The sequence below is a fragment of the Phyllostomus discolor genome, chromosome 8 (assembly GCF_004126475.2).
Source record: "Phyllostomus discolor isolate MPI-MPIP mPhyDis1 chromosome 8, mPhyDis1.pri.v3, whole genome shotgun sequence".
Lineage (NCBI taxonomy): Eukaryota > Metazoa > Chordata > Mammalia > Chiroptera > Phyllostomidae > Phyllostomus > Phyllostomus discolor.
In genome coordinates this window covers 65,275,487-65,288,990 of record NC_040910.2, presented here as the reverse complement: position 1 = coordinate 65,288,990, position 13,504 = coordinate 65,275,487, and the positions used below count along the sequence as shown (strand labels likewise).

General features: G+C 43.7%; 1 protein-coding gene across 1 annotated transcript in view; it reads left to right on the top strand.

Annotated features, from left to right (window-relative positions):
- LOC114515208 (protoheme IX farnesyltransferase, mitochondrial) overlaps positions 1–13,504 on the top strand; it is a 118,447-nt gene that overhangs the window by 82,582 nt on the left and 22,361 nt on the right. Inside the window, exon 5 of the mRNA XM_028534546.1 lies at positions 2,553–2,623. Coding sequence (XP_028390347.1) covers positions 2,553–2,623 — 71 coding nt within the window. The remainder of the gene's footprint in view (positions 1–2,552; positions 2,624–13,504) is intronic.

Here is a 13,504-nt window from a genome sequence, read left to right as displayed (position 1 = left end):
GAAGCAGGAATTTGCTTGTGCACCCATACTTACTTACACACAGACTTGAGAACTGCCAAGATAGTGACTTATCCACGAGTTTCTGACCTTGCCAGCATCTAAATAATGTCATCTGTAATTGGAATCCTCATTAGTACTGTGAAATTAAGTTAATAGTCAAGAAGGAAAGATTATTTCAAATACCTATGTTACAGAACACACAAGGGGGGCCTGGGACGATATACTATTATTAAAAGAAGGCCCCAGGTCCGTTATATCCGCCACCCTAGGAAAGACATCTCTCAATGCCAGAGATTCGTGAAAAGGAAAGAAAATGTTTATTTAATGCTATACTAACTTAAAGTAGTGACCTAATGTCTTTATCAAAAAAATCCTAACGTCCCTAAAAACACCCACAAACACACAGTCCTTCCTTCCTTCCCCCTTTGCCCAGTCCAGAGTACCGTATCTCAGGAAAGGAAATAGAAGTCCATGGCTTAGGTAGTCTTCTGGTTCTTCCCAGTTAGAACTCCATCTCGACTGGGAGACCTCCCTGGATTCCCAGCACCCTCGGCTGAGTCACCAGGATCTCTGCTAAAACCAGGTGGTGGTTCCCCCTTCTAAAGCTGTGGGGGTCCCCACTCTGCCAGGCACATGGTCCTCTCTCTCTCAGGGCTGCAGGAAGGGAGAGTCTCCACTCTGCCAAAACTGCATGGTTCTGTCCTCCAGGGCTGCCGCGTGGTTTCTCCTCAATGGCTGCCATGTCCGTGTTTAAATCCCCCGCGCCAATCTTCTTCTGCAGCCCCATTTCCCACTCCTCCTACACTTGGGCACACTTGCCCTCAATTTGCTGTCTTCTCCAGCTTTTCTGGTCGCCATCGTGGGTCTGGGCAGGTGTCACCCCATGTCATGGAGCCAATCTTCTCCCAGCTCCCACACAGGCGCTGTAACTCAGGGGACCTGCCTCCCAGGTCCCATCTTGGGGGGAAGGTCCCTTTCCATCCCCCTGGCCTAGAGCATGGCCATAGCTATTTAGCATATCTAAGTGACCAGCCAAAGGCTATAGGTATGCTAAATGACCATGCCATGGATTAGCTGCAAAGCTGCCCTGCATGTTCTTGCTCTGTGTGCCCCTTCCCCCAACTCATACCTGTGGGGGAAGTGGTGAAGACACCTTAAAATCTCCTGGACACCTTGAGTTCTGGACCCCATTTCAAATGCCTATTTGGGGTCCCCCCCTCTTGGCTGTACCCTGTAACACCTATGCAACTTGTTTGAGTTTGGGGGCATGGAGGGAGGGAGTAAACAGACAGAACATTTAATTGCATGTAACTTGAACTATTCAATAAAGATTATAGATTCTTATAGGCAAAGAATTTTTAACACTTAAATGTATGTATTATTTTAAAATGATACATGTTTTTTGCACTGATGGTTTATTTAAAAAATTACTTACTGAGTGCCTATTTGCATAGCTCTCTTTAACATTCGGAATGTAAATTCAGGTATGTCAGGAAGCCTGCCATTTAGATCATAAGATAAGATGAATATATTGAAAAGTTAAATGCTTTTAAATAGTGGCACTATTGAAAGTAATAGAGAAGAAGCTGGTATCAGTCAGGGTTTGGTCAGAAGGTCAGAATCACTGTGAGTGGTATGTGGGATGAGGTATAGGGTAGGCCTGGTGTGACCCCAGGGGTTAAGCGGTCTTAGTAATATCGGCAAACCTGTACCTGGTGCTGGTCTGACATAAGCAAGGCCATCAATCAGGAAACTAGCAGAAAGTGAGAGCAGCCTGGCACCTGCAAGGTTGAGCTGAATCTCGTAAGAACAGATTGGAACTGTGTCTCACTTCCCAGCCTACAACTTGGATGATGCAGGTGACCTGCAGAAAAGCTAGGGCCCTTCCTCGGGGAGCAGCAAGTAGGCTTGGCCCAGGACTATGAGAAGCAGACAGAAGCTATAGCTGCTCCAAGGCAAACCAACAGATCTACAGTTGTGTGAGCTGCACTAGTGCCTGACCTTACACCAACTTTCCATGTGTGAGCCTGGCTGCTGCTGTATTTCTACCTTTCAGATCTCATGCAAGTGCCATTTGTGGCTCTCCCTAACCTACAGCAGCTGTACAGCAAGGGGAATTCTGGGCATCCTAGTTCCAGGCTTGCTGAACTGACACATCACAGCTGTCAGGGCTCACTGGGTAGGCTTGGCACTCAGTTACGGCTTCCAGTCATTTAACTTCAGATAAAGCAAAGGCAAAACCATTGTATGTCAAACAGGATGAAAATGTCCCTCTTACAACCTGAAACAGTGGCTTTGAAGAATGTAGCTGTACATTTAACAAGTGGTTTTCAAAGCAGATAAAGGAGGAACTGTGTGTATTCCTGACAATGCGTCTACTTTTTAAAATGCATCTGCTCCAGGAACTTTTTCTCCAAAGAGGACCAAGAGTGTTAATTTGTACAATCAAAATTAAAATCAAATTTACTGTGGAAAAAATTGTAGAACTAAAGCAGAAGACTTGTGTCACTTTATATTTAATGTTTTCTATCTTTTTTTCAACTTCTTTGCAGTTTTTTGAAGTGCCATTTGATTCAAACATGAATAGGACAAAGAACAGACCTCTGGTTCGTGGACAGATCAGGTAAAATTATAACTATGTCTTACTTGACAGAAACTAATATAAGTGAATGCACTTGCTTGTTCATCCTGAATCATTTCCCAGTCTTTTACCTTAAGTTGTGAACTGAAAATAACACACCCCTAAAGGGACACATTGGTGTGCAAACACAGTGCTTTTCCACTCTGACCAGAATGCACTGCAGAGCACTAAAAATGGATCTAAGATTTGCAGCTTTGTTGTGGGAGTAACCCAGACAATAGATCTCTTACTTAGTCAGTTTTGAGACTCGGACTGGTTTCACTTGTGGTGGTAAATTCATTCCATTCACACAAACGATTTCTGACAAATCCATAGCAGGGCACAGAAGAAAGCTGTCTCTGAAGCCTTGTGTTTTCAGAGGCACCGGTACTGCTGCTGTCTGCCGAGTGCCCGGTAAACTGCTGCCTCCATTCCTCTCCGTGCCACTAAAGCCAGTTACGTAGAACTGAAGGGCATATAAATATTTTAATACCACTAATGGTTAATAATTAAAAATTTTACTTCCTGGAGGCCTTGAAACTGGCATTTAAAATATTTTTTAATCCAATAGATTATCATAAGCCAAGAAGAACAAAAAGAGCCAAATGGTTTTTTCAAATCAGCGAAGCCTCTCTTCATATTTCCAGGAAATGCCCCCGTGGAGCCTTAGGTTTAGTGGGGTAACACTCGTGGATGAAATAATCACACACTTTAATAAAACAATAAAGAAAACAAATGCAAATGTAGTCAGTAAGTCTATGTAAAAGTGATTTTTAATATTAGCTGTTTTTACCATTCAATTCTTAAATGACTTTAAAATACCATTTTATCGAAAAGAGCAATAAAGCCAGATGAAAGTGTATAAGAACAGAAATCTCACCTCCTTATATTTTATTTCCTTTTTTGAAATATAAGTAATGCTATCTGCTATGTTTATATTTAGAAAATGTCAGAGTACTTTTGAGACAAGTTGTTTTAGGGGAGACTGCAAACTCTGTAACCCACGTCAAAAGCTAAAAGTGGCTCTCGCCACTGGCTAAGTCATGCATAGGTTTGTGACTTATTTGAAAACTCTGTTCAGTTGTTTTTCCTCAGTCAAATTGTACTCTTCTTTAGATATAGGGGATATAGACCTAGCAAGTAGTCATTAGGCTACTCACAGTAGTCGCATCAGATAAAAACCAGTCATTCTACTAGGAGTGCATCTGCCTTTGCCCAGGACGGTCACTTCCTGCACTCAGGACAGCAAAATCTGTCAGCACTTCCAGGACAGAGCCCTGGTGGGCAGGGTCCACGGTGCAGTTTTTTCAAAGAGAGAGTCTACGGCACAGGTATTAATGAGGCTTTAACTTCATCTTCTGTTTGCAAGATGACCCAGGCAGAATCTCCCTTATGGTAACCTTAATTTCTATTTTAAGGAGGAAACTATAGGCCTGAAAAACAGAATCAAACTTATTTTTATATCTAGGATCTATTTTACTAAATAGGTACAAGAGATATTAAGAGTATAGGGCAGAAATCTTGCATTGAGAAGTATAATTTTAAAACTGAAGACTTTGTATCCTGTCAGTGTTTACTACAATGCAGTAAACTGTTATCTGCTACACAGACATTTTATGAGTGGGTATCTGTGGGGATGTAGTAGAAAGTCTTGTGTCTATTAACATTTCTCTCTCACCTTTGGTGGTTCTCTCATTTAAATGCCTATTGGGCATATATGTACAAAGTACAGCCAGTTTATTTTGAAATGCCCTTTTGGGTATTTACTGCCCCATTTGATTTGGGCTGATAGGCCTTGTTGAGCCTGTATAACTGCATGGATTTTGTTAACCATTGAGCGTGTAAGGGGTGAGTCCCTGGCACTGTCGATGGGCAGTAGTAGGAGGAGAGCAGGTCTGGGAAAGAAAGCCTTGGAAGTCTTGCCATTGACAGCTCTTTCAGCCTGTGTCCGTAGCTTGGTTTCTATCCATTATAAAGACATTCTACAAATTTTATGGAGAAAACATATTTCATTGACTTGTTAAAGTGATTGCAAGTTTACTTTGAAATGTGTCATCTAAGAAACATGTACCTGCACTAGTTGTTCTGAGATTTTTTGAGGACCTGGAGAAATGATCTAAAGGACCCCTTTGTTCATGTGCACCTGTCGGGGCCCAGCCGTCCTGTGCTCGCAGTCCTGTCTTCCAGGAAAACGTGGCCAGTGGATGCACACTTGAACGCCCTACAGAGCAAAGACAGAAGATAGTGTTTTCTGTTTGCCCATTTAATTTATTCTTTATTCCAGAAAGGATTAGCCATATCTTAACACTGTCATAGTAAAATAGAGAAATAGGTGATGAAAGGCAGGGTTACAAAAAATAGAATTTGGGACAAATGATAAGATCACAAGACAAGCCTATCAAATTCAGGTAGTGAGATTGCACTGTGAATTTCAGCCCACTTTTCCTGCTGGCAGCACAGTTACATACATCATAATAGTAAACTTGAGACAGACGATGTTCAATTTCTCTCAGTGTTCTGGTGAGAAAGCGGCGGACCCAAGTGTTAGGAATAACTGGCAGAGCAAAAAAATTGGCCTAGGCCATGTGACCCCACACCCTGAATTCCAAATGATGACACATAATTGTCTCTACAACTGTCTTGGCCGTGAGAAGAAAACACCACTCAAGGGAGACCAAACTTCTGCCTCTTCTTAAGTGAGAATGGACACAAGGGATATGTGGTGACGATATTAGAAGAATGTCCTACTGACTTCTGTAGAGGAGAGAAATGGAGTTCTAAAGCATTGTGGTGTAAGCCAGAAACAAAATATCAAAGAGCAACCAGCTCCCAGTGAGAACCATTTGGACCCTATGGCCTTGAAGCAGCTGGGGAACAGGAAGCTCTTGGCCAAAGAAAACAGCCCAAGGATGCATCTCTTCCAGCTCAGCTTGTTCTGAGGGTCAGACCCAGGCAGTGAAGGAAAGGGGAGAAGGTGCCTGTGTTACGTGCATATCGGGTGGTGGCTAGAATCAAAGAGGTGATGTAGGAAAGTGCCCTGCCATGTGGTCTGACTGTTAAGGGCACTCAAGGTCAAGTTGTTGTTGATGTGCATTTGCCCAGGACAGTCCTGCTGTACACCTGTTGTGTCACAGCAGAATCACTGATAGCGTCCCCTCTCACTTTCAGCAATGCCCAGTTTGGGTGATAATGATATGCCATCTGATGGTGAGGATTATGATCACAGATTTTCCTTATTGGAAGGCCATTGTGTACAAATTCCAGCTGCTTATTTTGTGCAAAGGAGGAAGAAACATGTAAATGGAAAGTATGATGTATCTAAATCAGGTAGACACTAATGCAGACCTCCTTAAGTTGCTTTTTAAAAGTGACACTCAGGATCTTCATGTTTTCTTATAAACTGGAAAAGATGAATAAGGTCAACTGACTTGTTTGGATATTTCTGGCAAAAACGCCCTGGCTCTAAATGATCATTTTGAGGAAAGTTGGGCTTAGTGCCCCTTTTATTCTCTGGCAAAGAACACACCTTAGAATTCATGTGTCCCACCCCAGGAACTCACATTGAGGTGAGTAAACCCACTTAAGTCAAATTCCTGTGATGCAATGAAGGTGAATATCAGAGAAGCTCACCTTCTTATCAGACAGTCAGATTTGGTGTAATCCAATTTTAACTTAGTGAGTGGATTGAGCTAATTAGCCATTTTTTAAAATATGTATAATAGAAAACATGTTGGTCTTCAGATATTCTTCATATGGTAATGAAAAATGCTATCTAACTATGCACAGGTGTCATTGAATGAATGTTTCCACACCACGACCTTCTCACCTGTAAGGGGGTCGCCATTCCAGCCATGCTCACTGCATACGGAATGTTGTGCGGCTTGCAGTAAGATCAAGAAAATCATGTAAAGAAAAGCTCGTTGTTGGGGAATGGGTTTAAAACTCTAGAGAAATTTAGAGTTGTTTGCAGAGCTTTTATCTGTTTTCAAAGTTTGCTTTAAAATCAATATTTCAGTGTTTATCAAGCAATTCAGAATAGTTTCAAGGAAGAAGGGGAAGAGGAAAGCAAAACACTTGGCAAACAGGAGAACTCAGAAAGTAAAAGTTACATGTTTCCATTTTCACGCTTAAGTTGGCACAAGCACTCAGTGGAAGAAAGTGGGCAGTTACCGAATCCTTCACCCACAGTGTCATCACCAGGACACACCTGTGGAGGACTCTGTCCCCGCAGAGCAGTGTGCTCATCACCAAGCTCACAAAGAGGGAAGAAATGTGGTCTCCGCCCTCTTAGAGCCTCATGGGGGAGGTGGCCACACACATGCATGGGGAGACTCAGTGGAGCAGAGGCACAGGTCACCCAATACGTGTGTTTTTTAAACACGCCTGCCAGCCAGGCCCTGTGCAGGTACCAGAGGGGCAGTGGTGAGCACTAAAACGGGTGTGCGTGAGTCACGGGGGTCCACAGAGGAGAATGTCACCCAACCTGAGGGGGTCAGGGGTGACTTGGAAGGATTGAAGTCTTGATGCTATGAACCTGTGAGTGAGGACTGAGCCTCCCTAGCTGTCCCTTGCTGGACTTTTCTTTCTGCTCCTCCTCTTCTGGCTCCTTTGTTGGTGGTCTTGGTCAGCAGCCTTCTCCTCCCGCCCTCCCCCACAGATGCCCACTCCACACTGTCTGTGGCCACAGCCCGAGCTGCTCTCCTGAGCCTGGCCCTTTGAACACTGCTTTGGGGGTGCTCCTGCAGGTGACTCAGATTCCTAACATCTATCCCAGTTCATCACTTTCTCCCCTTAACTGTTCTTTTCATTATATACTTGTTGATTTACATTCTAAAGTCAGCACCTGCAAGTCATTCTGGACTTTCTCTTTCTCTTATTCCCCTCACTGACTCCCCAGCAGGTTGGGTCTTTTCGGCCTCCTAAGCCCAGCAGTGCCTGCCCTGTCCCCTCTGCTCTAGTGTCAGACTACCACCACTGATGTCCCACTGGTCCCTCTGCCTTCTCTCGAACCCTTTTCCACTGCTCTTCCACTCAGCTGCCTGGTGGGTTTTCCTTAAATGATCACATTGATTTCTGATTTAAAACTTTTGGGATTTCCTAAATATAGTTAGGAAAAATACTTGTTTTCAGTTCTTCACTGTCTCATATAAGGCCTTTCCAGATCTGATCCTTCCCATTTCTTCTAGCCTCATGCCCACTGCACTCCCCCGTGCTGTTATGCCATGACTAACTGGGACAGCTGATTTTTTTACTGAGGTGACATGCTTTCCCTCGTCCCTGCCAGAGGCTCTCACCTTGCCCTTTCACGGCCTGGGTAGGTGTTGTAACAAGTGTGCCTTCCTCTGGGAGGGACAGCTGTTCCCGTGCTCCAGTGAGGTGGCATTGGCATTCTCTCTTTGTGCTCTGTGTGCACACCTCTGTCCTAGCTCCACAAAGAGCCCTCTCTGCTGTCTGTGTGCTGCACATCTTCATCACCATCCTCCAGAAGTCTCTCCAAGATGAAGACTGAGGTTCCTCAGAGCAGACTGCAGGCCTATGACAGTGAGCAGAGGCACCTGTTGCAGATCCAGGGCATGGGGGGAGCTGGTGAGAGCATGGACTGGGGTGGTCACGGTGGAGGTGAGCATGAGTCTGCCCACTATGGCCCGCATGTTCAGGTAAATTGTGCCTGTTCCCCATCTTCCTGTGGATTACTGGTCTCCCACAGAAGGACTTTGCCCATCCCTGCCTCTCTGCCTTTGCTCTTCCTGTCCATCTCTACCTACCATCCCCCTTCTTTTTTCTTCTGCAACTTTTGTCCATTGAAGAGTATCTCTGTACTGTCTGTGTGAGTGCCCACCTTTCTTAAATTCTGCAGTGCTTTGCATAGGTACTGCATAACTCAGTATAAGGTAGAACAGCAAAGGAGACACAAGAACCTAATTCCAGCAAAGCAGCAGCTCCACTTCCTGGTAAAATCCTCACAACCAACACAACAAAAGCACAGCCTGCATCTGGTTGCTGATGCTCAGCCTGAGGACAGAATGGCATGGAGCCTACAGGGACCCGAACTCTTTAGAATTCTCTATCTCTCCTCCACTGAGAGTTGAACTAAAGGTAGGAGAGTGTGAACACCCAGCCCTCTCAATGTAAACTTTTTTGTTCTCCCTTTTTTTCAATTGTTTATGTATTGATTTGAGAGAGAGACATCAATTTGTTGTTCCACTTCTGTATGCATTCACCAGTTGATTCTTGTCTGTGCCCTGACAGGGGATCAAAAGCACAACCTTCTTGGATGGGGGTGACGCTCTGACCTACTGAGCTACCCAGCCAGGGCCTGTTGCCCCTTTTAATATAATTTAATGATTCTCAAACTTTAGTGCACAAAGTTATTTCATTTCTCTTTCTGGAATTGTACACACATAACCTTGCATGTACTTTGTAGGTGACTTCAGGGGATTTTGTAGGGTAATTTTTCGTATAACATACTTTTCCCTTAGGGCTGTCTTAAATATACTGCAGCTCCACTGGGTTCCAAGAAGGTGAACGTGTATCCAGTCCCATCACAATGTGATTGTCCGTCCATCTGGGGCTGCCGCCATTTGTCTGTGTCATTCCAGACAATGGAGAAAATGGCATGGAATATATTTGATAAAGGAATACTAAGGTCATTGACTGTTTTTGAAATAATCAATTACAATATAAAACTTACCCTTTACATTTTAGGCAACAGAAATTTTCTGTAATTTTTTTTGAGAATCAAAGGGGAAAACCTTTACAAATAAAGTAACATTCAATGAGAATATAATCTATGAAATTACATTGTAATTTGTTTCATTTTCCCAAGGATAATTCAAAGGCCAGTACTTTATCACTTTATTGCCTACATAAATTCCGATTCTGTATGTCTGAAGTATCATAGAAAAAAAAGGAGGAAGATGATGGGGTTGGGGGACAGGAGGAGGAGGAAGAAAGGAAGGAAAAGATTGTCTTCCTTATCAACTATTTCAGAAAATGTTTCTGCTTCTGCTTTCCTCACTAGTGAAAAGAAAAGGCATTTTTATACTAAGATGACATGTTTAAATCCATCCTACTCTTGCAGGGACACAGAAGTCACTAGTTATTCTGATTGTGTAGTCTGGAGAGCACTGTGGCCTTCTGTGTGCACAGGTGGTTAATAGAAGCGTCCTTTTGCAGCTCCTGTTTACCAAATGTAGTTCCTGTGGCAACACTTGACCCCATGGCTCTCTGCTCTTCACTTCACTCTGGGGCCTTTGTGGTAGAATTCTTTATCAGAGTCTTTAATGGCTCGGGGCCACTTGGTACGTTTGAGTCCATTCTGCCTCACAGCACTCAGGAAGCATCTCAGATGCACGTGGGTGAACTTAGAGTCACAGTGCATTTGGTACCACGTGCTCCAGCACTCGCATCTGAGGATATCTGGAGAGAAGTGCCCCAGAGTCAGAATGGTGCTGTTTTAACCTCTGGTCTTGGCTCCTCACCACAGAGTGCATCCCTGTTAACCTGCAGCTGAACTTCTGTGTCTGTTCCCCTGAGGCTGAGTGTCAGCACAGCCTGTCCCAGCCTAAGGGATCCATGCTGCTGGTCATCTGGACTCACGTGGTAAAGGAGCTTATCACAGGCAAAGTCAAGATGTGGTTTGACACTTACATTTCTCTGTTGTTTTTATATCCTCACCAGTAACTTCTTTCCTTCAGGTATTCAGTTCCTCGAACGCCTTCCACTTAATGAAGCTCTGTGGCTACTTGTAACATTGGATAATTGGATAAAATCGATTTAGTAGTGTCAGGGTGGTTGTGGAGAGGGGTCAGAGGAAGAGGTTCCACATAGTTCCTAGGGGTCAGAGGTTCATAGTTCCACATGAATGTCCCCTCTAGTTTTTCCTAAGATACCTCTCAGTTCTTCATAGGAGGACTAAGCATTTTTCCACAGCAGATAGTGGCTGCCAGAATTCAACACCTGTGTCTGGAAACTGTTGAGGGCACACAGGACCTGTGGGACCCTGCCTCTCCTGTGCGGTCTGCATGCTCTAAGACCTAGACTCCAGCTTGCCTGAAAGCAGGTACTCCACTCGGCCTCTCTTCAGGGTCTCCCTCAGTACCTCTTCAGCACCACTGCCCCATCGGGTCCTTTCTTTCTGACATAATATTTGGATAAGCGGTCCTTCTATCTTAGAGAAAAGTCTGTTAAATTAAGCTGCCACATGTAGTGTTTCCTCTGTTCTCCCCTTTTTGTAGCCAGACTTCTGGGAAGAGTGGCATGCTCACCACTTCACCAGTTAGGGTTTAGCTCCCACTCTCACTATTTATCTCTGCTTTTCTCTTTATTTCCACTTCATTGTTCTCTCTCTGACTGGCTCTCCTGATCCCACTTTCACTTAAATGGATGCATCTTCAACAGGGCAACCTTGCCTTTGCCCCCAAGGTCTTCCAGCTGAGTGCTCTGTCCCAGTTCCAAAGCCTTGTGACAGAACATTGGATTGCCCAAGCTTAGTTCAGTCAGTGGAAGGAGTGTGGCAGTGGAAGGAGCATGGGGGCAGTTGGGGGAGGGGGACAGCACCCAAGGCTGCCCCTTCCAGGGCTGCATCTGCGTCAGGCGAGCCTGCACTCGGCCAGACAGGCATCTCAGGCCCTGGCCCCACTGCACCTGTGTATTTCCAGCACCCATATATTTCCAGCATATAAATCCAGCTCCCACCCCAGTACACACACATTGTATCAAATTCTTTCCGTCCTTTGCGGTCAAAGCCCAAGGTAGAGGTTCTTAAATGTAATTGTTACTGAGTCATCTTTCGCCTCAGGTATGTATCCTCTCTCACTGCCTGCCCTGTATTTGGCAGGGACTTTTGGAGTGGTTCCTGATTCTCTCAAAGTGGAAATATTCTGTTTTATGTTCTTCTCTTGGTTTTTAGAGAGGACATATGGCTACAGACATCTTTAATCTGCCATCTTTATCCAAATTGAGACCCTTCAGACTTAAATTTGTAATATATTTTACACATGTATTTTTTTAAGTAATAACCTTTTTCCTGATCCATTCTAATTTAATCTTCCCTAAGAATGTCAAGGCCTAATACATTTTAGAATTAAATAATTCCCTTGTCTAATTCAATTCATTAAGAATTTATTGATTACTTATAATGTTACCAGCACTGTCTGTCCTGTTTTTATAATGCTCAAAATGCTTATAATCTCAGTGAAAAAAATTAGCCAGATGCATAAAATGCTTAGCGGACAGGACAAAGGAGCCCATAAATATGTATCGAGTGAAATGAGTGAATTGGTGCAAACAAGCAGTTCTCTGGGAGGTCAGAAAGAAGATTCGGGTAAGGACAGACAGTGAAACCCTCCTGCAGAAGTGGGGCCTGGGCTAGGCCTTCTTCCTTGTTATTTTAAAACACATCTGTATTTTGATTATGTTGCCTTTGATTATCCATTTTTCATCTTGGTGTTGTTGACAGGGAAATAATACATGTCAGCATTAGTTGTCCCAGCTTAATGGATCAGATGAGAGTGATCCATAACTTCTGAGCTTTGGGTGTGGGCTGCAAGCTGGAGAGATAGAACGATAAGGGCAGAGTGAAAGGTTCTTTAGGAAGGATAAATTTAAACACTTGGAATCATCGGGGCTGGCCAGTACCTGGCTTTCCAACAAATGACGAAGATGGAGTTTTCAAAATGAAATGGGTTATTTGCTGGCATTATTAACTGAAAGAACAGGGTTTAGCTTAAGTATTATAGGGATTTACAGGAGACATTTTTCAAATTTACTGAAGGTTTTACCAGTAAGCACTTAAGCAAATGTAAACGTTTTGCGGGCTGCAGGGGAGCGGGGAACGTTATCCATCACCAGCCACACCAGCCCAGTGGACGTGCACCGGACCAGGCTAAAGCTCTGCAGACTTTCTAGAAATTGTTATGATTAGTCTCTTGGTGTGGATATATTGCAAATGTAATAAGAACATAAACTTTTTTTACGTATCGAGATTTCTTGTTTTAGCATTAACTGGTCATTTGAAGTGGCAGGGAGAACAAATTTGGTCTCGACTTAATAATAGTAGTGTTAACATAGAGAACTTTGCTCTAAAATAAAACCCTTCAGCATCATGAATCACAATGTGAAGAGTCAACAAAAAGTTTGTGTATATCGGTCACACCTGGTTGTCACAACAGGTGTGCGAGATGCTCACTGAAAGATAGTCCTTTCTCTCCGTGTCACAGGAGAAAAGAAAGCATTTATAACAATTTTGAAGCATCATGAATTGTGAACATTTATGGACAGCAGTCCTGGGGGTGGGAGATTCTGCAGTTCTCATGTCCCTTTTTATAACCACAGATATTTAGATATTTTAATAAATATAAATATGAAGAGTTAATCACATCACAGTAACTAAGTTGATCACTTGTAGCCACTTAAGAAGTCATAGGAGCAAACACCTTTTATTAATAATTGGAGTCATTTAGCCTAATGTCCTGTACTTTATTTCCTTCTCTTTTCAAATAAGGTGATGGGAAAGTTTTGACATGATCAAATGCTCTTCCCATTGACTAGTGTTTGGTGAGCCATGGTGAGTCGTAAGATAGTGTTCTCTTGCATGGTTTGTAAGTTTGTTTCAACCAGCATTCTGGGTGCCCATCTTGGGCACGGGGAATATACAGATGAGGAATGGAACAAAGTACAGGCACTAAAAGAGCTAGGCTGTGATGGGCCAGGGAGGCAGGGCCACAGACCTGTGTTCCTAAGGACAGAGAAGTGCTGTGCCAGCCACAGGGTGTGTGGACCACCCACAGGAAGGGAGAGGAAAGGAAACAGGCTGAGGGAGAACGTTTCTGGAGGACTTGTGTCGATGTCTAGGCTGCATCCTAGAGGGTGAAGAGGCAGTGC